Source organism: Opisthorchis viverrini, assembly GCF_000715545.1.
Source record: "Opisthorchis viverrini unplaced genomic scaffold opera_v5_22, whole genome shotgun sequence".
Classification (NCBI taxonomy): Eukaryota; Metazoa; Platyhelminthes; class Trematoda; order Opisthorchiida; family Opisthorchiidae; genus Opisthorchis; species Opisthorchis viverrini.
The window spans coordinates 1,527,629-1,554,476 of NW_008751678.1; the positions used below are offsets into that span (position 1 = coordinate 1,527,629).

Consider the following 26,848-nt stretch of genomic DNA (forward strand, 5'->3'; position numbering starts at 1 on the left):
GGATAATGCGCCGGCGGTCACGGTCAACCGTTGGGCGATCGGAGTGTGCGGATTTTGGGGCCGACCTTCTCTAACCCGTTCTTCCTCGGGGGAAAGCATCATCGCTGCTTCCATAAATATCGACATGCTGGTCGCCTGAGGGAAACACCTTACTGCCTTCACACTCCTGTCGCAGAGGACAGTACGACTTTACCCCCAGACCGCCTCGTACCACGATTACCCGTTGTGCGGGTTCTCGCTGCTCCCTTTGGCCTTCCTGGCATGGTTGTACCTTGTGGAACAAAGTTCCAGCCAGTGTAGCCCGCGGGATCATTGCAGCACTCAAGCCCGACCGCCACCTCAAGTTGGCAGCTTTAGGTCGGATGGCAGCTTTAGGTCGGGACAGTAAAGCCTAAGTAATTCTTGAATAAGCGGAAGTCATTTGTTAGCTTCATGATCTTGTGTGGATTTTAGATAACTAAATTTTCTGAAAAGAGTTTAGTCCACAGATGTCCAAATAGAAGATGAAAGATCTCCCCATCTTGATTCCTAATACCACGAGAAACTGCACATAATTTTTTTATAAAGTGCGCTAGTTGTTACCGCTATTTGTTTCAAAAGGTACCAAAGTGTAAGTTAGTGACTTGTAGTCCAGTTTGATCGTTTTTGGTTTAGTTCATGAATTATCACCGATCAATCTGAACCAGGGAGCCCTGAGATTGCTACTAAAATCAACTTATATTCAGTATCCGCCCGTTGAACATGCTACCTACTTCTGCCGTTTCAGCTTCGACGTTTTGCCCCTGTTGAGCTAAAGTAGTCGTCTCTTCTACCCAAGCGTTCAAAGCATAATTTTGAGCACATTATTTACTGACTCCGATTACGTGAGCGCCCTCTACGAGCACCAAGAAACTACCATGCACCTCGAGGCATGCTCCAATTATTGTATCAAACCTTTCTCCGCAAAGAGCATTTCAAGTGGTATATAAGATGGTGTCCCAAGATGCAAATAGGTTATTTGAAGGTTGCGTTGCTCTGAAAAACATTTTTGGGTGACGTTTGCTGCAAATCATGCAGATAGCGATGATGAAACAATGTGATACTCGAGAGCCAGTATTTGACGTCTCGGCAAGTTGTATTTATAACAGACAGCTGCTTTATGTTTCTAACAATGACATTAATGGCAATAAAACACAGTAATATAGTGACATTTTCCGATGTGGTTTTTTGAATGGTCCACTGCAGCAACAAATATTACGGCTCAGTAAGGCAGTACAACAAGTCGTTGGTGATCAAGCGAGGTCAGTTTATTAGATTCATTCACAGATATTCAGGAACTTACGGATCCAGATAATAGAGTCGAATACATTTCTCTCGTCGCACAGAGCTTGATCGGCCTCAAAGCTGAAGGACTGACCTGTAAATTTAAAGACATTCAAAATAACTAGCCGGTTTTATAAAGGACACAATACGCAGCTAAGAGACTTGCCATTTTTATTTTAGTGTGATATGTTATGCACAATTGATTTTGATGCAAAATGACTCACTTTGTGACATCCAAAGTATATCTGCGTTGGGGACTAGGCGGATGATCAGACACTGATGTACCCACCTGGAATAAATATAAAATAAATTTTGAAACAGTAGAGCAGGCTTGCTTTACGCAAATACATCATAAGGCAACAGACAGCCTTTTGGTAAATTGTTTTGATCGGGTTCAAATTTGTTGCAATCTGCTCTGCCCAAATCACATATTTCTAAGTTAGCTGCATGATGTACGAAGAGAAGCGCATAGTCAGTTCATGATTTCGAATAGACACTTACAATTAGATATTTAGACAACGTACCACCTGGGCTCAGAATATCCTTCCGAAATTCTGTGCTTTTTGCAGTTACAGAGAACCAATATTTTCGAAAATCTTTGTGTTAAATAATATGACATCTTTAATGAGCTGCATTAAGAATTAATATAACGCAAGTGGAATAGCCCAATAAATATCCAAACAAATGTGATATGGTACTGCAATCTGACAAAAAAGCGCATTTCCAATTTATTGGTAGTTTTATTAACGAGATATTTGATTTGTGAACGACTTTATCTTTCGAAGAAAACTGTAACTTTTTCAGAACTTTTCTGAAGTACTGCTACAGTTCTTGCCGAACAAAATGCAAAATTTATTAACGGGTCTTCTCCTGAGAAATACGTCATTTTATGATTAATTTGGTATGTCAAAAAATCAAAGTAAATTATTCTTCATGCCTAGGATGAACTCATAATTTTCTCCACAACTACTCAAGCTGCTGAGTAATGATATGTACGGCAAAGATAAGCAGTGTTAATCACTCGGTCTATCACAAACGTGGTAAAATTTTAAAAAAATCAACTCACTCGTCTATAAAATTTAATACTGAGCTTCCGATGCATAATTAGATGTCCTAGAATTGCAGCTCAATCTCCTGTTTAGTTTGATTTTCGAAGATACTTGCGATGTCTTGTTCTTAGTCCAACGAGTCAAACAGATGTTTTTACGAATGTACCGTGTTACTTTGTAAAAGAAAATTTTCACAGCAAAGAAACCGTTAAGACGTTTGACCTACAGGAGATCTAGTGCATGCTTATCTTGCTTAAAACTCCACTAAAAACTGTGCTGAAAACGGAGTCAACCATAATGAGGAGTAAATAGTTTAAAAATGTATGAAATGTGCTTTTTAGAAACTCAGGTACTGGCTCTCTAGGCCACACAGTTGATTTCCCAGGAGACGTTGACTGCCCAGACTCCTTCAGTTGCAGAACTATCGTTACTGATCACGCTGTTGTATTTTCTATTATATGTTATGGAGTTGGTAGTTAAATGTAAAGTCGCCGGTTGATAATTGAAATGGTTGCTATTATTCCAAGCGGATGTTACCGTAAGAAAATTTTGAAGTTTACGACACCTGTCGAAATATCGTTATAAGCGCACGTAAATAATGTTGTTAGGAAGGTCCGAGGAGAAAATCGGCGGTTTCCTCCATTTTGTTTTCAGAATGAACACCAACGTTGATCATGATGATTTGTCTACACAAAGATCCTTCGGAAATGTTTAACAACGAGGATTGTTAGCCTAATAGTCTTTGTTGTTTTGTTTCTGATATTGCATCGAATTACCTTCACTACTACACGTATTCTCTCTCTGCCGAAGCCTCTCCCATGTACTCACCTCTATTCACGGCATGTTTCTAGGAACCATGCGTTTTCCGGTTTTTTTTCGGTAGATGATGAATCAAACAGCAATCAGTCAATCAGCACACATCAAATTTCCACAAAATTTGTAATGGTCAACATGTGAAATTGTTGAATGATACTGGCATCCGCCACAGATTGGACACCGAGAAGCTGCGATTCCTTGTTGAAGTTTGTGCGTGATGTGCGTGTAAAACGCTGTTACGCAGCTTTGAACTCACTCCTCCTGGTCAATGATTAACGTTACCTTGGAATTAAGTGATTTTATTTCACCAGTTTCTTTATCCCAGAAGGATTATCCGCATCAGTCCCCACCAAATTAGAAAAGCAACAGAATCAGACCACCCCCCTCTTTTAGTTTGTTCTACGTGTTATTTGGGGCCAGGATGCACGTATGTTGATCTTGAGACATGTCCATGTTATGCACGTGCGATAAATAAGTTTAGAGTGGTTGAACGCACCTTTAGTGTCCTCTTGGCTCTGCTCAATATGTAGACATATATATTTTGACTCCTTGTGAGCCCACTGTTGTGCTACATTATCTTTAGTGAAAAAGGAGAAGTGCAGGATAAGATTTATTAACACTTAAAACTCAGATAATAAATATTTTGGGGCCCCGTTTTGGGGAATAAGTCAACCAAATAAAACTTNAGATTTATTACACTAAAAACAAAGATAATAAATATTTTGTGAATATTTTGGGGCCCCGTTTTGGGGAATAAGTCAACCCAATAAAACTTTGGCAGTTCTATACGTAACGCAAACATCACACTCCCCACCTTGATAGTATTTTATTTCCACCTCTCATTATAGTTTGTCTTTTCGGTTGCATTAGGTATTATGCTCATTAGTTTGTCTGGGTCCCACCAAAAGTAAATCCGGTTAAAATTATGGTTTCTCTGAAATACGAATTATACTGCATTCATGAAGCGTGTGTAACGGATTATCGGTTGAAGCATAATTCCCCCATTTTAGTGGCTCCTCTCCAGTGGTCTATATGTAATGTTTTGTTCAAACACAGGTTAGACAAGACTATGGTTGTTTTTATAATATATCGACTACCAGATGATTGAAAGTTATTAAAAACCAGGTCGTTCAACATCTACCCAGGCATTACCCTGCAGAACGAAGCTAAAATTCATCCCACTCCGTACCTTCACATACAGAGAGAACAACAGTGAAACACGCCAACAACCTGGGGGCCACTTACGTTGCACAGCACAACAGAAGTTGGAACCTGTTTGAGCCAAGCTCACAAAGATGCGCGATTGCATTGGCCTTATGGTAAGATGAGGAATTAGGCTTCAGACTGCGGGACGCAATCTGAATGTCATTTATAAGGTCACTTGAAGTTGAGTTCGTATTTGTATCGGGAGAATCGGTCAACCCATCCCACAGGATATATTAACATATTCCAGAACCACTAGTACGCAGCTTTAAGTGACCACCACTGGCGGTCAGAGAAATTGTAGCAAATCATTTTCAACGTATGTCGATGATGCAGACAAATTAGTTGACCTTGTTCGTAATTCAACAATCGGAACCTAGCTAATTTTACATATGAGTGCAAAGCAAAGCAAGCTGTAGACCCCGGGTTTGATACTGTAATTTTGTGACTATTTGGGAACTGAGCTTAGTCCATCTCTTTTTCCAGAGAAATCTATCATCTGTTGCGTTGAACTGGTTAGTTCATAACTTGTTATCTATAAGTGTTCTGTGCCTAAGTAAAAGTTTATTGGTTATTTGGCTTGTTTTTGTGCCTAGAAGAAGACTTTTGAACCGAAAGTAAGAGGTCTTGAAGTTACCGAAAAAACACTTGAGACAGCGGAATAATAATCTTTAACCCATGAATCCTATGCGTCAAACTAAGCTTGAAGTAATGAAGGGAGGGGTGTGCATTCATGGTAATGTCTTGGGAAGTAAACAGCTGAATTACAATATGGGTTTGATACGCTAACAATAAACAACCACGTGTGCAAGTTCACTACCTTCACACAAACTGCTATTATTTACATCTTGCCTGCAATAAAGTATACTGTATTTCACAAAGAGTGAGTTGACTCACCTTTGTTGGGCGACATGCAGTCTCACAATATATCGATGTCGCGATTCATTGCTTGCGTCACTGATACACTCAACACGGTAATGTACAGGATAGATACTGTTAGTTTCCAAATGATGGACATATGTGTAGGTTCGCGGACGGAGAGCGAATCGCTTGCACCAGCTGTTGTTTGCCGCGTTCAGCCCGTGAAATATAGGTGTAGTATATAAATCAGGGGAACCGGAATTGTCTAAATGCCATTGACGATTCGTGTGCAGGTTATCCAAACACACTTGTTGTATCCAAAATGACTGGCGGTCGTCCGAAATGAACAACTGTTGCCATCCATCGCTGGTCGCTTTCATATCGAACTGAGAACTTCCAGCCGGTTGGTGCCATTCACTTTGCGTTGGTAGCACAGTTTGCAGGGACGGTTCCCCCCCGTGCGTCCACCAAAGTTTTCTGTTATTTAGCGTTAGCATTTCCGGCCAGGTGCAGCCAGGTAAACTGAACACTATTTGGCACTTCAGAAAAACTGAAACGAAAGCGACAAGTTTGGGATTACCAAAGACTTTGGGTGTCTGGTTGCTTGTGCAGATACATATAGTGATAGAATATCTCGTGTTGTTTTTGAAATTACTCGGATGTTTTATGACTACACGGAGTTCATTTACAGCATGCGTGATAAAGTATACTACGCTGTCTGATGGCTCAGCATTACACTTTCATATTCTGAAAACGCTAACAAGCAACCTAGGCGTTGGAGTAGAATGGTTTGTTGGATCTACATTCACATAGTCGGCAAGCTGAACCACCTACTCGTGGTGCCGGCCGGGTAGCCTGGACGTCAGTCTGGGTGATCTAAGTGTTCAGAAACTCCAGACAGGGCTAACTGCTCCGTTTGGTTTCAATGTGCTGGTTATTTCGACAACGTATACTACGAATCATCTAGCGCCTCCACACCAGTTCCAATCAGTACGCAGGAGAGACTCGTCGGGTTCACGTGTGAAGAATATGGCAAGTGCTGCCAATACATTTTTGCCATTTATTCTCACACCAGACCCAGTATGACGGACACTTGGTGTCTGATGTGTGAGTCTTGACTGTGCTAGCGCTTACTGCGCCTTGAAAAGCATTCACCATTGTTTGTTTCTTCGGTTGTTGGTCTTCAGACGCGTGTTTCCATAGCAAAAACCTTACATACATTGGGATTCACATCATCAGACTAGAACTGTTCTTGGCATGATTTCGAATAAGACTTTTCTCTCTTTTCTCCCTTATTCTCCTGTTACTCTTTCGCATTTTTGGTTTGCATTCACTTTTAATGTTTGTGACCATGCTCTTCAAAAATAAATGATAATACTAAAGGAAGCATGGTTTCGGCAAATGCCTTCACAGAGTCGTTACAATCATTTTCTCACGTCCAGTCATGCAGAACAATTCTGGGCCAGACTGTTTAAAGAAAATGTAACATCCAAAACGTTTTTTTTAAAATGAACTGTTTTTGGTTCCGTTCAGCGTGCAACAATACTACAATCAAGTTAATTTATGAGAAGAAAAATATGTCCCGCAAGTTGGATACTTCAATTTTGTTGCAGTTCTATTAAGTTAGGGAATATAATTTTCGCCGCATCTGATTTTGAGTGGTATTTGCTTTGAATTAAAATGAAATCCTCTCGCGCTTGGTAATTAAATCAAACATACTCTGGTATCTCAAATATCATGTCAGGTGAAACATGAGGTGATCGTTGTCCACTACTTAGTGGAATCAGGTTGGGACACCCATTTGCATCCAACAAATATTTGGCATTGGATCACTCGGTTCTGGGTCCGGTTTGATTGTCACAAATTTTTATTTCTTGCAACCACTCACTAAGTCATCTAGAACGGTATAACTGGGAAGTTTTCAGTGGTCTAAAATGAATGTGATTTACCTAAACCTCGTTGATCGGTGCAGTGCGTCCTGGAATGTAGGTGCATTTACAAAATGAATTTCACCGATTTTGTTTAATGAAGAACAACGTTCTTTGCTCCTGAGCAGGAACGCCTGTGGTGTTCCAGTCCGGCAGTTTCCTGCACACGCAAAATGCCAATAAATTCTTTGGCCGCCATGAGTCAGGTGTTTCCGATAAGTTCGTTTGACCTCTCCACGGTTTGTCTCAACAAATATCCTAAATGGCGACACACAGCATGTGTGTTGCAAATAGAATCATAGGTCTAAGTCGCGTCGAAAAATTATGCTGGTTATTTAGGAACGAGCAATAACTTTTCCAATTTCTGTGTAAACCTCAAATTCAGAACCGTGCGGGAACACACTTTACCAAAGCAAGTATTTATAGCTCTCCCGGACTAGCGCAGTATTGTGCGATGTAAATGCGTATAGTGTTCCAAATCTATTTACGGTGACCGCATTCCGCCGTAATCTCTGTTTAATTAAAATATTGTAAGTTTTATAGGATTTGTGGATGATGTTTGCGACGGTGTGTTTCTGTGGTTGTCAGCCACAATTTATTTCAATTCCGAATTCATGGAATGACATTTGGTTGATATTGTGCAAAATGGCACAACATGAGCAGGCTAGAAGCATATATATTTTGCTAAAATTTTTTGCGAAGTAAGGTAAAAACCTTCTTGATTTCGGCGGTTACTTTTTATCTGCTCACTGCATTTTTGTAGAACTTAAATAAAAACAAATATATAAATAAATAAATAAACTTAAATATTGTTCTGAACTGTGTGTTGTGCAAACATGAGTTTAAAAATCTGATCTACCGCTTACCGCTCTCAGGATCTCAGTATTAGCCTAAAAACATGTTGACTGATGATCAACTAATTTAACAGAAAACCATATTTTTTACACGTGCGTCACAAATTTTGCGCTTTCAATAGTACATTTTCCTCTGTTTTAAAACTCACAAACTTTATACTGATGGATCAAGCAGAACTGTGGTGAAAACTTATTTCGTTTGATTTCACTGCTAGTGTACGTGCTCAGCCTGACGAACAAAAACTCAGGAACTCTGCTTTTTATAAAAATAATTGGTCTAAGAACTAGTGGTCAAGTGACTGTGAGCATTCTAAATGGCTAAAATATTCCACAACATTCTAATTTTCTTAGCCTCACCGAAGTGAAACACCAGAGAACCGTTGTATTGCAAAATGTCTATAAATTTCAACGGTGGGCTCATCAGTGAATAACCAGGCCCAGTGGGAATATGGATTCCGAATTTATGGATACATGGCGCTAAATTTCTTTTATTCGCATTCCCGGTTAGTCGTTTGTGGCCTGGGTGGCCAAAATGTCCACATTACTAGTTGCAAACCGCTGGCTGAATCTATTTGAATCCTCGTGAGATGTTCAATGCTGATGATTTTGAATAGGAACAAAAATGCATAGCAGTGCTTCACGGCTAGTTAGCGTGCATTAGCTTTGTATAAGACGAATCCTTCATTAAAAATTCTCCAGTCTCATCAGACTATTAACATAATATAATTAGTCTGATCAATATTCTTCACTTGAAGTGCACAGTTTTGTCCGTTTCCTCTCTTAATTAAATTTCATCAACGGTTTCAGGTTTATATTAGCGAGAATAATGCGCAAATCTTTAGGCAGATAAAACTGCTAGTGTAAAGCATTTCTGAATTTCTCAATCGGGATAGCTGATATCTTAGGGTGATCTACTTCAATTTTTCGACCAAAGAAATGACATGGCAGCACATAATCAGGAAATTAAAACCATGCTTATGCATAGATATATGAAATGCATAGAATCAAGATCCGATTCGATTGGAAATAATTGTATAACCTGGTTGGTTAGATACAGATTAGAAACCAATTACCCAAATTGTGTAACGATGAATTCCGCTCGCCTTCGTTTTAATTTCAGTGTCAGGCTACGTGAGCAGATTGACAGTCATCTGATCAGCTATTATAAACGCACTGTCACTATTCTAATGAGCATCCAAGTTGACATCATGCCAACTGAAAACAGTTTTACCCACCAGCTAACAGTTCACATGCAGTTGTAGTGAAATTTATACAGGTGGGAATAGCGGAGGGGTTGGGATGTGGGCGGAGAGACGTTTTGCACAATAAGTCTCTGCGCAACTTTGCATTTTCTTCGGCAAACTTTTTTCAGCTTCCTTAATAAAGGCACATTTGACTGCAGCCAGAAATTGTAGTGGTGTTTGCTCATCACTTCCCAGGTCATGGTGAAGTATAATTGACAAAACGTAGCAGAATGTTTTCGTCGTGATAGTGACAATTTGAGTAAAATTGATACTATGCGCTTGGAAAGAGTTATACTTGTTCCTGATATCTCTGGGATTTTAATAACTAAGGGACTATTTGTGAATTGTTGAGAAATCCAAACATGGAGATGCTTTTTTGTTCGCTCGGTCGACACATTTTTTTCACAATGTGCGACGGACGATAAGACGTGAAGTGAATAGATCCCACACCTGAGCTGTTATTACATCGTCCAAGCTACTAGGTAAATTCCCTGGTCCATGATCAATTTACTCGGTAGCTCCCCTGATATACTATGTCACGTGAATTTCGGAGACTTGCGAGAGTGCTTTTACCAGCAGTCTTTTCAAGAAGGATGATGGTTTAAATGGTGTGATGAAACGGATACTAGCGAATGATCTTCTGCATATGCGTAAACGTCCTTGTGATCAGACCGGAGTGAAAGTATCCAAGTTTTGTTTGGTACTTAGGGAGACGAGATCAGATCTAAAATACACGTGTTTGGTAAGTCCCAGCTATGGAAGGCCACGGACACTGACAGTTCCGCTTGGGATTCTATAGTCCACCAACAGGTTTAGTAAATAATTCTTAAAGCTTGTCAGGCTTTTTCTGGTAGAATCAAGTCACTTTTTGTCTTTCTGAATTCGTAAAATACAGTGTAGTTTTACACACTTCAAAATGGAGTCGAGCTTTTCGATTTGGAACATACGCACCCTAGTTATATCATTTTAAATGCCATCTAAAATAGCAAAATGGTTTTTCGAAATAAATAGAAAATATATCTGGGCATAATAGATGGAAGAATTTTGCAAGATTACGAATCATTCTGTCCATGAAGCTGTCACTATTGGATGGGCAACATTAGACGGCGTGACGTGAACTAGGAGACTGAAGGGTAATGACGTATGACGTATTCCCTTAAATGTGTGATCACTGTATCAAATTCTAACCATCCGTAGCTTAATGGTAAGATTGGAAAAATCTACCTGCAAATTTCCAGGCTCAAAGCTCCATGGGGATAAATAATGACCGGTTTGCTAGTGATCCTCAGAAAAGATAAAACTGTCTTGTATGGGACTTTTTATAAGAAATAGACCCCAACTGCTGAATCTAAGCTCTACGTTTTTGGTTTCAGAAGCCAAAGTACGCAAAGATCTCGGTTGTTACACAGACGCGCGTTTTTAGTTGGTTGTCGACCTTCGTCGTGTTAGTTTTGATTGCACTGTTCCGGCAACAGAGGCAAAACTTAGAACATTTTGGCATTTAGTAGTTTTATACTACCAACGTGGTACTACATTGTTATCCTCACTGACATTGATGCCATGGGAACATACTGGTGCTTCACTATCATGTAACCCAATCAGTTCATTCTAACAAAGTCTCAGTATAGAAGTTAGGAGGGTCATGAGCTAGGTTTAATTTCCGAGTGCTCTTACTTTCAATACTCAGTCATCAGTCTGGAAAGCAATTGACAACATGAATGCCGCTGACATCGGTTAGCCAGCTTAGAAAAGGGAGGTTCATTTTGTCTACCTCATTGAAGACAAAAATCACCGAATCTCCAAATCTTCTGCAAAGCCTTTACACCGCGAGTTCTACACTTTCGTGTTGATAAGCTTTTCAAGTCATTACTTATCGATTCTTGTCACTCTTGCAATGTGATTTACTGTTCAGCTGTTGCTAACATGTGAGGAGTCCAAACTTGCCAGGTAATTTATGGAGGGCGCAACCCCACTAATTATCAACAAGGATGAAATGAATCTACAGTGGTCCTTGGGTCTCCATCTACCGGACGGAACATCGATGAACACTTTAAGATGCCCTCATACTAACATCATAAACGGAGTTCACATGTGTCACTCCACCTACTACACGGTGTTTTCAACTTTTTTGTGGCGCTCAGTTATGATATGACATTGGGCATATGAGTAATACAAATTCTGTTAAAGCTTGACCGTTATTTGAATCAGATTGTTTAAGATAGGCTTAGTCGGGTATATTAAGGTGGGTAACCAAGTTTGAAGATCAACAGCACTGATTTCTCATGATGCAGAAAATCAGGTTTATTGTCAGCTTTAACATCAGGTCGTTCTGTATTTTGTGATATGTTTAAAACTTTGAAATATGTTTACCATTATACTTACATCTGTTGCACCACTGGCCCATTAGATTATGGTTAGATTTTTATATCTACAGTATATTAGAGTAATCATCAAATTTGGCTTTTTGTTTACTCAGATAGTCGCGTGTACAAACTGCAACCGCACTCGGTAAATTTGCAGTTTGGATCTGAGTTGTCTCCACATCAATACAAATATAAGAAAATTGTGAATACCTGGCGAAAAATTCGATTCAATATGAGGGCTATAATTCAACATACATTTGCATTTGTTTGAATTTGCTGCTTTGCGTAGCAAGATGTTCCGAGAATGCTCACGATTCGCGGAGTATTTAAGCAAAATCGACCTTGATAAGAATTCTTTGAAAAAAAGTTTACTGGCACTTCGTATGGATTTATATGTCTGGCAGACTGGCTTTTACCAACAAAGTAAGGCAACATATTCAGAAGCTCACAATAAACTCTAACATGATGCCATACTACCCAATTTACGCAAAAAACCACAAACTCTATGAGTAATTGTTCAATTTGATTTGAGTACAAATACATATCAATCGGACTGATGACATTTGGTGGATCCCGGAGAGCGGGGTGCGCCAAAACGGGTTGTATCTTATCTGAAACATTTCAGTATCATTTCAAAATTTGCTTGTTTTTACGTTATAACTCTTCTAGTTCCACTTGGAGAAGCGAAAACCAAATGTCTCCTTGACAAATGTTGTCGCCATGCATAGAAGCAAAGACAACCAGTCATTGTAAAAATAGCTCATAGTAGAGTTTTGTATGGGATATATACAAACAAACGCACGGTCCCGAAATTCGGAGGATAAATGTCACCGTGAGAGATGATGGGGCGTTGAACCATAATATTATCTACATTCACTCAGCGGTACATTGCAAAACCTCTACGCTAACCATATCTTGCCACGGTAATGTTGGCCGACATGATTGGAAAGTCGACTAAATTTGTCATTTTGGCGTCGTTACCAAAGCCGATTGCCCCAGGCGAGAATTATTCTGTTTAGAGTTTTTATGTTCTTGATGTTTATACCAAACAAGTTCATCATGTATTGGTCGGCAATGCTATGACTAATTTTCAAGCAAGACCTTTAGTGAATGCCGTCATCAGCGATAATTATCCAACAGGACGTGCTCATCACAATAATGATGTCGTGGTTTACAAAGTAAAAACGCGATTGTAACTTATACAGTGGTTCAGTTTCTTGATTCACCTAGAAAGCATAACAGCCAAATTTCACTAGTGCTTTCCTCTGGACCATCGATTAAATGTCTTACTTTTGCTGCAAGAAAGCTCACGCGATACATGTGTGTGAATCATATTATAATTACATCCAAGCAACTACTCCTGTCGGCGTGAGACTATTTGGTGGGTAGTTTCGTGATCCAAGGTTAACTAACGGTGCCGCACGTAATCCCAAATTTCAAAGATGACTGGAAAATGATGCTTGTCTGTGAGTTTTAGACTTCTTCGCCTGGATGGCCGTGTCAACAATTCAGCCTAACTAGTATATCCACTGAAATTCTTGAAATTAAGCGAACTCGGTAAACTACCAACAGCTTGGTTTATGTAGCAATTGCTTGTACGAGTGAATTCAAAGAACTCGCAACCATTAAATGAATTCAAAGCCTCATAAGTGAAGTTTGGTTAGGCTAGAAATTCACAAATCATTTCAAACTGAGAATATGGGCTATACGGGCACGTGACTTTCATGCTCCCCGAGACAAAAAATGTATGGTCCACAAGTAGCCATTTTTGCAGTGTCAGTACAACAAAAGAACATTGATGGCCGCACTTCACATCGTGCTTGATTTTGTATAATGCATAGCAAACAAACTATCGAAATTCGGGTACAAGAGGACAGTTGTAATTTTCTGTTGCAAATAGCGCTTTGATTTTCTGTTATTAAGAGCCATTCTTCAGTGGAACGCACAGAGATTGCACTAATCGACGAGTAAAATTATGCATCTTGCAGTAACGTTTACGCCTTTTAAAAAGCTAAAAAGAATGTTCTGTATAGTGACGGCTCTGAAGAACCAGTATTATATGACTTTCACCCACCGATTTCGGGGCTCTATATTGTCTTGTTTTACTAAGCTTTACCTCAACTCCAAAGGGTCGTATGTAGAAACCTGAAGTCAATTAGGTGTTTCCAAAAAAATCAGCTGCAACGCTTCCGTATAAATAACAAGAGGGTTCATTAGTTCCTCAACCTTGTTTAGCATGCAGTATTGCGTATCCATCAAGCATTACATGAAAAGGTCACGTGAAAAATCTACCGGGGTTTTGTCCACATGGCGCCATTAGCCGCATCAATATCTGAAAGCTGTTCCGTTTCGATGGAAGATATTATTCACTTCGCCGTATTCAGATCGATAGAATATGACATTGGATGCGGAATAGGTTAACAGGAAATAACACTAAACAACGCATTGTTTCTAGGTACGCAATGTCGCGATCCGGATCAATTTCTACAGACCCAGTTTGATAAACTAAACTTCGGTTTGCAGTGTATATAAGATAGATGCGCATTTGCTGGCGAAATTATCAGTCAGTAAATGACGGATAAGGAAGTTTAATTGCCCTCTGCGGGACCGTAGATGAGGCTGAATGCTCAGTCAACAGTTGATCCACGGAAACAATAAGCTTTCTAAAACTGGGGTGTGCATGACAATACCTACTTCAGTATATGCCCGTCACGTCTCTATCTCTGAATGACCCTTCCGATAACACTTCGTTAGAAAAATAACGAAGCTACTATAATTATTCAGGTACTTGAAAAAAACGTTTTTATCGAGGTAAGCTGTTTGCAGGTACCGTTATGTGATTCAGATGAACCAGTATGCAAAAATAGTTTGAAATAATTAGTGGAACTGCGATTGATGTATGCTGCAATAAACTTATGTGGGTGCGACCTACCTTGTCAGCTTTACTGAAAGGAATAAATCTCTAATTAACATTATCGGGTATCCTCAGATCGAAGTCAGCAATTTGTTAATTCGGCGTGTGTTCCTTGAAAATCTGCTAATTCCTATAACAGTGTTTCTGCACTGTAATTAGACACATTCATAAGTGCCGTATTTTGATTCAGTAGGAACCTCAAAATACATTCTAATAATAATGAAAAATGGCATCGATTCCGACGAATCTTGATGTTAGTACTACCGAAAGCGTATAAAACGTTTTACTGTAGTACTCTAAATGTCAGTGGTACCCTCTCGGAATGGCAAGAGCAATAAAATTAAAGTTCTAATTCGTCGTATGTGAGCTCAAATTACACCATGTGTAATGCTTACATTATATTTTCCCACCACAATGGAAATTTCATCAGAGAACTGGAATGAAAAATACTTACACAGAATGAAAATGTCCCACAGTCTTTGCTCTCGTTTTACTTCTTTGAGCATGTTAGACAATCACGCACTAACCATCATCGATGAGCACCAAATGAAAGTGGGCGAAACCCGAGGCTTTCAGCTGAAATTTCTGTGTGTAACGGACCAGGTCCACATGTAACAGGGAAAGAGCCATTGTCCTGGCAACGTAGCTTCCGGTTTTTATTTCCCGCTATCTAATGCAAGCCAACCACAATGGAGCGAGAGCGTGCATTGATGCTAGTGTGACAGACAGAACCNCGAGGGTGACAGACAGAACCAGTTGGTTCACCAGAAAGTCTTTTTACGTGTGACTGTCACCCTGGCAAACGGAGTGGTACATTCTGACCGAAGGAGATATTGGTATGCCAAAAGTTTCACAACCACAGCCAACTAATTGTTTTTTTACTTAACTCCACTGTTTGCCCGTAGGTAGCCAAATGGATGAATGATATGCGTATGCTAGTTGTGGTGGACAAATTTTACTAGATAGTATAGGTCAACATTTTAGCATGGGCATTCATCATTTTATCCAGGTGCCGATGATGATGATGATGAAAATGATTCCCTCCATATAGCGGTGAAAAGATTCTGAAATAAAACCCCAAATACATTCTCTAAATGATATGCAACAAAACTGACGGCAATTAATGTCCTTTATTATTGCGCGTATCACACTGCGCTCTTCCACAGAAACTCATTGGCCAAGAAGCTCTTTTTCCTCACAATAACCTCAACGGAAGATTGGTAACGTTTATCCGTAAAATGTGTTGTCATCCGCAAGAAACACAAAACGTCAAGATTCCTGAATATTATCTAAAACTCTGTCAAAACGTTTTTAAATTTTTTGAAGTGCGGTTATTTTCCGCACTGATAAAAATACGCTTAATACCACGTACAAAGCATGCAACTCCTCGTTGTCGATCTATGCGCTGGTGAAAAAATATTAATGCATGTGTAAAGATCAACCCGTGTTACAAAGTTAATGCGTGACGAATTCAATCAAGAATGTGCAAGCCTTTAACAGCGGCCAGCTTGTAGGTCCCGTATATTGCTTTCTGTTACGGGTTTGCATCCAGTCCGAAGTTTATTACCACAGCATAGTGGCGGGGGATTCAGTTTCATCCAGTTTTATTCACACAACATTTACTTCTCAATACTAGCACAGCCACAGTCTTATCAGTAAATCAGTATGCGCAGAAGTGCAAAATACTTGTTACTTTTTAATGCGACAGATAAACCTGAGACCCATTTGTTTGTACATGCATTTTTTTAGTTCCCAATACTGCTGGCACAACATATTTATATACACTGGATACACAATATGCGTCGTATCAACGGAATATTGCATGTCCTCAAAAGTACCAGATATTTTCGTTCAGACTGATATAGACGTAGGTCCCAGGGGGATGGGGCAATTATTTTGTCAGGCATGCAACGCTTGTATAACGATGGATATTCGTTTTATCCTCGAGAGAAGCAACGTTTTTTTTAAACTGAATTCCACTTGTGTGCAAGCCAAACTTGGAGTAAACGAGAACGTTGTCAAAAATGACGTATAAGTTTGGTACGAATTTTGTGGAAATTGTACGCGAGCTAAAAGTTTTCCAGCTACCGAAGCAGATCGTATATCTCAAAACTTGAGGATGAAAGTATGCACGAAAATGACGCATTTAAAGAAAAGCTCTTACCATAGCACTTCACAAACAACTGGATTTGACTTATTATTTGCGCGTATTTTTGAATGCTGTGAAACCTTCAGGCTATTAAAAACCATATTTTCAAAATTTATTTGATTGCTTCATGTATAACTTATTGTGCATCTTTTGCCTGCTACAAGCATCTGTTAGGTGCTGGTTAATTTTCTCCGGAATGTGGTAATCTGTGATAATCTCTGCTAGATGGTTTCTCCTGCGTGATCCGTTCTGGGCGCACAGCTTTTCTCATCGGGCACCTCTTGGAGACCCAATTACTGCTTCAGCAAGCACTCACAACGTCTGCTCATAGATATCGGACAGACTGGAGTCGTTCATGTTTTGGTATTAACTACCGTTGCGCGACGATTATGTGTATCGTTGAACCGCGTAAACTTTCATTTTACTAGAGTTATCCCGCCACTTTCAGTATGGTACTATACTATCTCAACGTTTAACAAGATTGCCATAGTTTATTTGGTGCTTTTATGGCTCTGTGCTTCTGATAAAACGCTTTGGTGCTCATTATGCTGTGAGCCGAAGTAGACTGAATAACGGTTAGATTTTTTAAATTTTTACTCACCTAACTTTTCAAAGTACTTTTGAATTCATCTCTTCCAGGGATGACATGTTGTCTCTATCCGGGGAGAAGACATGTTAAACTAAATTCATTCTCCACTGGTTACACATGGAGGCCGGTTTCAACCGAACAATACATACTTCCGACGTACTGCAATATATAGGCTCCGAAATAAAAAACGTTTCGCCAAGCTTCTCTGCCTTGTGCGTCCTACCTTAATTCAGCTGTAGTTGCAGAGAAATTTTGGTTTGTCAAATAGACGAGTGGCTAGTAAAATAGCCATCAACACTGACCCACGCAACGACCGGCGCAATCAGCTGAGAGGAAAGTCTAACCCACCGGACGCAGAGCGTAACGCATAACGAAAAGTGTAGCGACCCAAATAGTGGCTATTAACCACTTCGAACAAGCTTGCTAGTATGTGGAAATTATCTGCATTTTCATGTTGGCGGTAAGGTCAATAAATGGGCGGTTTTATGCTAATAATGTAAAACAATCCGTGCATCATATCTCATGTGACAAATCGGTTTCAAAGAGCCCTTGATTCGTTTCTTTGGCCATTCAGTCACCGAATGGTTTGTCGTCCCATTGGTGGAACCATAAATTCTACTCAAAATGCGCGCTTATGTGGACGAGAAACAGCGTGATTAGTTCAAGTTTAGCAAAGTTTGCCACGGGATTCACGTTAGTTAATGAGGGATGGTCGTTACAAACGTACCAAAATAAGCGGCACACGCAGTGTGATGACGCTTTCATAAAGAAAACTGGTAAGTGCATTCTTAAGTTGGTTGTATAGGATAGATTTTTTAACATCAGGAGGTTTTTCTAAAAGCATTGTCCAACATTAGGCGGTTGAAAACTCTGTGAATGACCAGTTTAGACAGATAATACATACCCTAACTATACAAAACGTATTTTGATTCACATTCGATTGTCATGCGTGTTATGCAGTGCATCTTGTACCTTTCTATTTTAAGCACATGAAAATGGACCAGCCCCCTACTGCCACAGTATTTGTGAGCCATATTTTTCCATACTAAGAGCAAATTCGTTGAAAAAAATTCCTATTATCACTAATAATGCTACTTATAGAAAACGGACAGTTGCGTTTTCCGCCATTGCAGATGCGTGTTATGCAGTGCATCTTGTACCTTTCTATTTTAAGCACATGAAAATGGACCAGCCCCCTACTGCCACAGTATTTGTTGAGCCATATTTTCCATACTAAGAGCAAATTCGTTGAAAAAATTCCTATTATCACTAATAATGCTACTTATAGAAAACGGACAGTTGCGTTTTCCGCCATTGCAGTACTCAAGTAAAATGCGACAGTATGACATCACAAGATATTTTAGGCTTTCATAGGCTGGCTTTCGCAGAGCCAAACATCACGAAAAACCCACTGTAAATCCCAACCAAAGAGCATCGCTATTTTGAACTGGTAAACCTCAAGGGAGACGGTGTGTTATTTGAACATCAAAATTGATCGGTCCTCAGTACCTGCTATTTACCCAGCTTTGCATCTTTCCCCGGGCATAGATAAAGACGTAAATGGGCCAACTAACGGATATTGTATTAAGCGGAAGTAGACCTTTGCACACAACAGATGCACTGGATACTGTAATCATGAATATATTTTGAAACTAGTGGTTGAAGTTCATTCTTGAACTATTTAACAATTTTTAGGGAGATGCATAATGTGTGTAACTAGTAACAAGGAAGACCATGCTAACGCAACTTTGCTTATTTTATACATAAGTTGATTCAATTCCAACAGTATTTTGGACCAATTCAGTACATGACATATATACAAAAACAAAATTGGTTGAAAAATTGTAAGCAACTGCTTCGCAGAGCAAGTTTATTAGTTAATTATTTCCATAAAATTTGAAAAGAGAGAAAAAGGACCACTGGCCTCAGCAGCAATTTGCACACCAGGCATATCTAATGCATCCCTAAATGGCCGTAATCGTTCATGTGTCTTTCGCTTTATTGATAATACAAGCCAAAATGTCCACCTGTACGACACTGTTTTACTTACAATGCGACAAGTCTCAATAATGTTGAAGCCTTCTTAGCTTTTTCCGAACAAGATCATTAACAAACTAGTGCAGATGTATCTTATCGCGACGTGGGTCGCCGACATTTTTGCGAAAAAATGTTCAAAGCCCGAGAAACAAGCAACTGGTAAAAATCAGATAAACTTTGCTCAAACTCAGTCAGGCAACCACACATGCAAACCTTTGTTTTATTATCAGAAAGATTTTTTAGTGGTTTTTCCCCGGAGACGATGAACACAGCGTAAAATTTCTATCCCGACAACTTTGTTTTCAAAAATAAGCAGGACAGGAGCATAGGTTTGCGAGGAAAAGCTTCAACGAGACAGTCCCTAGATTTGCCCTATGTTGTACGGAAGGACTACCTAAACCAGCCATGGATATCTATTGGTGGATTTGGGTAAAAACAGGCTGATGACAAGATCGCAAACGCGAGCTGAATAGTCCTCTGAACATATTACATTAGTGAGGGGAAAAATTTGGGCAACATGTAAATTCGGGCATTTTCCTGCATTAAGCACGGGTCTAATGGACAGAGCTTATAATTACATGGTTTTGGACTAGAGACTCAAGCGAATACAGCTTAATTTGCCTTCAAAAATTTTACCTACGGATATATTTTTCAGAATTTGCGGACTTCATCTGAGAGTAGAAATCAATAAGAAAACAAATATGGTTGCTATTTTGTCCATGCTGCATCACTGTGCACATCAGCGTTCTGAACTAAAAGACAAATCTGGAGGGAATTCCAAACCAGAGTATTCGACAAATTCAGATGGATAAATTTAAGTAGCTATCTGAACAACGACTCTTCATGATGTTTCAGGTCGTGTCTTGAGCTTAAGGTCGTCAACAATAGTACACACTGAGGTAAACATCCACAATATGCCTTTGGCTCACACAGCCCGACCAGTGGCAATTATGAGAATCCCCATCAGTCAATTAGAAAGATATACATGTATCGCGATACCTCGAAGATCGTAGTGACTGAAATATGAGGCGGCCTGATGCAGCACATTCAGTTGCCTGAGAACATCACAAACGAGAGATTCAGCTGGGTTCCAGGTGAGTCTCTCGAAAAACCACATTAGTTTGCAAATGAGTGTATATTTGCTAATTTCGGGCAATTTGGTTTCACGTAGAACATAAGGTTGATGGAAACCCGGGGATTGCGCCTACCTGATGAGCTCCAAAATGGGTGAAACCGGTCGTGGGCTGTCGAAGGATTTTCAGCAACCTTATGAGCACTACATCCCCATTAGTCCTTTCTCAGCTAATGGATTAGAATGGACATTTTAAACATTTCTCAGATCCGGTGACAAATTGCAAGAAAGACATATTTTAAAGCCAGTCACTGAAAAAGCACATAAAGAACACTCACAGAACCATCGCAATTTAACGCTGGATAATTCTCTGTGTACAGGGTGTCACGTTTAACTCCTCCGTTACGCTGGCCTGCTTTCACCGTAACAGGAGTACTGATTTTCAAATCAAAAAAGGTGCTCCTGAGGACTTCGGATCTCTGGCAGTGAAATATAACAGATACTCTGCATTTCTTTACACTGGTTTGGGAATTTAGTTCAGTACGTTGTTAGAAACACGATGAAAGCCGTTATGTTTTCTACTAATCCTAGAACACCAGTAAGCCGCAGTTCTACTGGAATGTAATGTACTACGTTATCCCACGTGCTGTCATTATTCTTCTTTGACGTTGGGAAAAATGCTATATTCAGGGAACTAATTGGTCTAATTCAGAACGCTAATGACAACAAATAAAAAACCAAATAAGCCGCTTTATGACGGCCATTGTTTGCTGACGGTGCATATTTTACTGTTTTCTCCAAATGACAAATTGCCGTTTGCTTTGGAGCTTCATGTGGTAACTGAATATATTTCCCCGAAAGTGCACTTTGGGGACAGGCTAGTTTGTGCTGGGAAAATTACGGACGCCAGACAGCGTTTTGAATTTTCGAAATCACCGAATATATGCACTTCACGAGTCTCTAGTAGGATATAACTTCGGAAATTTTTGATGAGCATCTGAGTAGCACGGGAATTATGATCAACCTGCAGCTGGGTCGGACACAACTCACCATCTTCCGGCTTGTCAGAGAGTTTTCGCCAGGAGAATAGATCCTGAACTCTCATTTTATCTTCCAGCTTTGGTCTCTATTTTAGGCTCTGCATCTCATTAGGACTATCAAAAAGACAGCAGTTGAAAAAGATAACTTAAAAGTTCTCGAGAAATACACTCATTTGCAACTTAATTTGGTTTTCACGACAGACTCAACTGAATCTCTCGTTTATGATATTCTACATCTGAATGGGCTGCACACAGGCCGCTTCAAGTTTCTGTTGGCACGACATTCGAGATATCGCAATATATTTTCATAAAGGAAACTACTCACAAGTTTGCTGAAAACTCTTCGACAGTGTACGACCGGTTTCGCTCTTCTTGATGCTCATCATGTGGGCGCAGTCTTTGAGTTTTCGTGAAAAAACTGCCCATTTTTTGGATATTTCTAGTTTCGGACAAATAGGTGTGAAAATTTCACATCCCCAAATACGCCACAAGATATGTCACTTTTCTCAAAACACTCCTGTTTCATATGGTTTTCTGCAGTTATCAAATATGGGTTGCCTGCGCCCTCGAGCACAACTGTATACATTTTCACAACAGCCGGGAGGTTATAAATACCCACCAGCCGCAAGATTAAATGGATCTTTATTTTGTTAAGAGGCGTAATTGGAAATACATTACGAGAATTTTCTCTGATCTCACGAGCTAACAACTACGTTCAGAGTTAAGGTATACACACCTTTGTTAGACGTGCAGCGCAAAGCCTTGCCGTTTCTCAGGACATGCTCTATTTGCGTGTTTTCTTAAACTAAGATGTAGTTACACAAATCCGCATAATGCCCTATGCAAATTTTTTGGTCTCGGTCCTACTATCCACATTTCACTATGTAACTGTCTTTCCCAGCGTTTGAATTGCAACTAATGTTGCGTACATTCGTGACATAGCGAGCACATTCGTGACTTCTCCACAGCCTACTATTTTGCGAAATTTTGAGGAAAGTGAAGATCGGTGGGGAAAATCTTAAACAAATGGCTCCTCGAAGAGAGAAAGTTGGCTCGTTATCCTTTGGGGGAAATCCTGTTGAATGTCAAATAGGTATCCAATAATATATCTATTTGGTCACCTGGAACTTCGACATCCACATAAAACAAATCGATGCCAGTTTTTTGTTTTAGTTTGGGAAACGTTTTGTTATTTGACAGTTAACGTCATTCATTTCTTCGCCCTATGACACGTGTCATCAACACCGTTGTGGACCCTGTGCAGATTGACATGGTGTAATCAGCCTATGGTGTGTTTTTCGCAGCCGATGGCGCGTGAATCCTTTCAGTAAACTTGGTATTACAGACACGTCCACCAGACGTCACCTAGTCGTTATGCTGTGCATAGCAAAATTGCATTCCATTTGACAGCCTTCAACGTGCTTATAACTTTTCAGCCCACTTTACTCACATCGACAACGAATGACGATTAAGGTTGTTTTGGCCATCGTACCACTAGTTTGTACAAATAATCTACAGTGGCGAATCAGCCACCCGATTGTTACCCACGATGCACAGAAGAGGCAACGTTTATCATTCTACACGTCACAGCTTCATTAGATATACTAATTTGATTATGCAAATTATAAAACCCTGTTCACAAGGAAACTCTAAATATGTTCACACTTTACAACACCAGAGAGTTTTATGCCGTTTGCTTCGAATCTCGATATTGCTTTTCTGCTTTAACGAACGTTTCTCACACTTATTCTGGGGTAAAGAATAACTTGGGTCAACCATTTGAAGTTTCCAGCATCCCAAAATCATGACCCACATTTTGGATTCCAGGCGTCCCAATCTAGCAGAAACTGATACAATCAGTAAAGAAAGTTGTCTGAGTCAGGCGGACAAGCGACGAATAGCTTTCATACGAATGTCAATCCCCCGACATATTGCAGTCATGCCATAATGACAGCCAACAGCGTGGACACATATCCAGATCTCAGATATCCAAAAAACAAACAATAAGTACTGTTTTTTTGCACTTCCGTCTTTCACAGAGAGTGGAATGTGAATGCCGGCCAAGCTGTTTAGAGGCATTTGAGGCCATAAGTGCCCCGCTGACCTATTCTATGAAAACGGAAAGTACAAAGTATTTAGATGATGAACACGAATTTCCTATCCCCATAGTCACGGAGTTTTGTCACAACTCAAGTTTTGTCTGTATCAGCCAAGTGTAATTCGAAATATCTGTTGAAAAGGGTAATCGGTAAGTACCAACAAAGCTCAAAACTTCAAACTTTGGAGCTCGGTCTACCATGGGCCATCTAGTAGGAATTTCATGGAAGTCGGAATATTTGGTCAGTGTCGTGGGAAACTGGCTGTGAAATACAAAGTATAGGGACTGTGTTTATGAGCGAAGTATTCCAGTGATTCACCTATGCTATCAAGGTTAATTTTGTAGCTGTCCTTAACATCTTTGTATCATGAGATAAACTGCATTTGGAGAAGAACAGATTTTAACTTCGGTATCCTTGTTCATTTATCGCTAGTTCGTATGAAATGTAACGGTAATAAACACCTAAAGCAAAGTATGCGTAGACCACTGGTCAGTTTGTGTGGCACTTCATGACGACGAAATAGACCACTGCCATAAGCCATAGTCATCTAAATAAATTTGACTATTTTTGGTCATGGGAAGAATCTGACACTTGACAAAGTCTAGCTCACGGTTAGTTGTGGAGGCTTTGGATCATTTGACGTACAGTACACCAAGATTCTTGAAAGCAGATCGTCATTCAAAAGGATAGCACTAAACGAAATACAGCCAGGACAACAGGAAACCAGTGTGCTGGTGCACGGATATGAACAGAACCAGATCCGTTCTTCGTATTTCATTTAATACAGACCACTTCCTATTCAATTCATCGCTGAGAATCAATAAGTTTCACTTCAGTGGCTTATTTACTTTTTGTCCAGTCCCACATAGATAACCAGTGGTGAGCAATACTCTGAGAATATTAAGTAATCGATTTCTTGAAAGAAATGTTGGAAGTTTTGTAGTCTGAAGAGGTTAGCGGATGATGTCATTACTCCACGAAGAATAGCTTGTGCTGGTACCAACTTGGTAATGTTGGCAGACGGCTATGAACAAGTATCCTCAAACAGGATACTCGATCACGGTTCCGCGGTTTCTCCTCTCTGCCAATACCATTTACGGTCCAAATAAAATGTTTTGAAAAATTCGTTTCAATCGTTTTCACCAATCTATCTGCTAACAACGTGAGCAAGTGGAGTGTGTCAACTGATAAATAGCCAAACCTCTCAAGAGCAACCGTGATTTGAATCACTGTTACTCAGTAAGGTCTAAATAAATCACCGACTTGTATCGACATGTATCAAAAAAGACAAACACATTCATTGGATCGGATACAGAAGACAAAATAAAGTTCATTGTGTCCAACGTGCGTTGGTGGAGTAGTGGTTACACGCTCGCCTCGCATGTCAGATATCCGGGGTTCAAATCCCGGCACGGCCTTTGGATATGCACTGGTGATGAGCGCTAATAAGAGCCAAACTCGAGTCCAATGCTTCCTTTTGGTGTGGACTTACCGGAATAATTACGCCAAAACAGGAACGCGGTCGTTCAAACGAGAGTAGTGTGGCTATGGACTTCAATAACTTGAGTCAGACAAGCGAATTGTCTGAGAACAGTGACCTGCGAACAACGTGATATATTGGTCCTATTCAGATGACTGAGGACTGCTCGATCACAACACGTTAAGAACAGTCACGATAAGTATTCATTGCAAGAGCTTCAGCACGTATGCATTGTTTGTGATGAGGAAACCCGAATTTTCAAACACAACCTTACGTGAGTTCCACTCCTTATCACTCGGCCAGAACATAGCGCCGCAAGTGTGCCATGGTATTTCAGCGTAGATGCAGTTATTTTACCCGATTAAATAGACAAATTGGCGGACAAGGTACTCACCAAAGTGAGTACCTCAGTGATTCCTGAGGGTCTAACCTTTTGGCAGTATACAAAATCATCCAAATATTGCATAACCAAATCCAGTGTTTGTTAGTTACGAGAATACGGGTTAAAATGGAGACGAAAATTGCAAACGATCCGGTTCTAAGCAGGTTTTTCCAAAAAACCCAGCCTTAAGCAATGTTGTTCACCTGGGACGTGTACTTCCTTTCCCCCCATCAAATTCCTCTCTTGTCTGCTGCTGTTTACGCGTCTATCTCATGGGTTTGCTATGCATTTTTTAATCCTCCATGAACTTTAACCCTTGACTGGTCGAACTAGTTTGGTTGGCCACTCTTTACGCGCGCCTTTTGACCATTTTGCGTTACCACGTGTTGAATCCAGGCGTGCATCGCAAACAAGGACCAATTTGCTATCTTCTCCGGGCTTTCTTTGGACTTGCACTACTTTGTGCAACAGTTTAGACGGATGTCCCATAATTTGCGGTTTGTACTCCTTTTATTACGTAGTTTATACATGTAGTACCGCATCTTTTGATGAATCTTGTGACTTTGCGCGTCATTCAAGTGGGCTCTCCTGAATACGTCGAAGTATTCTACAAGACGTAAGTAGTTTTGGGTGATAGCATACTGGTCACTACTGGCTTCACTACCTTTAGGGCTTATCCAGTGAGCGAATTTTTCGGAAGCTAAGAACACCAGAAAGTAACTTCATCGGGAACTCGCATCTGGAACTAAAATATTTATTTCATCTCAGTGGAACGTCGGTCCTATTTAGACTAATGAAGCAAACAAGGTTTTATTTCCTTTTAAATGCTTCACTTGTTAAACCTTTGGTGGTGAAAACGGTTTTCATTCGATATGCTACCCCCAGGTTTCTAAATCCAATAAGGTGAAAAAATAATAAACGATGTATTTGAAAAAATCAATATTTTATGTTTCCATCGGTCATGAACGTCAGTTTTACTAACTTGCTGGCTATCTTGTGTGCACGAAAAAGGAATTGTCCGCAGTTACAAACGACTTGCCGAAGCAATTTTCCCAGCAACCCACCAAGCTTTCTTAGTTTTTTTTTCGAATTCACTCTATTCAAGTAAACCTGGGGAAATATCTTGGCCCAAAATACAATGGTACCTGACACTTATTGCAAGTTGTTGTAAGTAAAATTTTATTACCTTTTTTTACGAAATAATATTTTTTAATACCACCAAAACTTGCCGTCATTATCGAACAAAGGACCGTTTCATGCAATTTGGGTCGCTAGGAAAGATGCATAGGCAATTCGCTGACAAGTTTCCCGTAAAAATTACTGTTAAACTGATCCACATTAGTAAGTGCAAAAAAGGGTCGGTTTTGGATAACGCAAATGAGTTTTGGAGGTATTGTAATGGAGCACTATGATGGGGTTAACGGGTGTTCTTTGAGATGTTCCGATGAATACTGAAAGCATATCAT

The 26,848-nt window shown here is 39.9% G+C and overlaps 1 protein-coding gene across 1 annotated transcript in view; it reads right to left on the reverse strand.

The window, feature by feature from the left end:
- T265_01972 (hypothetical protein) overlaps positions 1-15,164 on the reverse strand; it is a gene marked incomplete at both ends in the record, with an annotated part of 69,059 nt that extends 53,895 nt beyond the window's left edge. The window contains 4 exons of the mRNA XM_009166110.1: positions 1,322-1,396; positions 1,527-1,591; positions 5,268-5,781; positions 15,062-15,164. Coding sequence (XP_009164374.1) covers positions 1,322-1,396; positions 1,527-1,591; positions 5,268-5,781; positions 15,062-15,164 — 757 coding nt within the window. The remainder of the gene's footprint in view (positions 1-1,321; positions 1,397-1,526; positions 1,592-5,267; positions 5,782-15,061) is intronic.
- Positions 15,165-26,848: the final 11,684 nt, after the last annotated feature.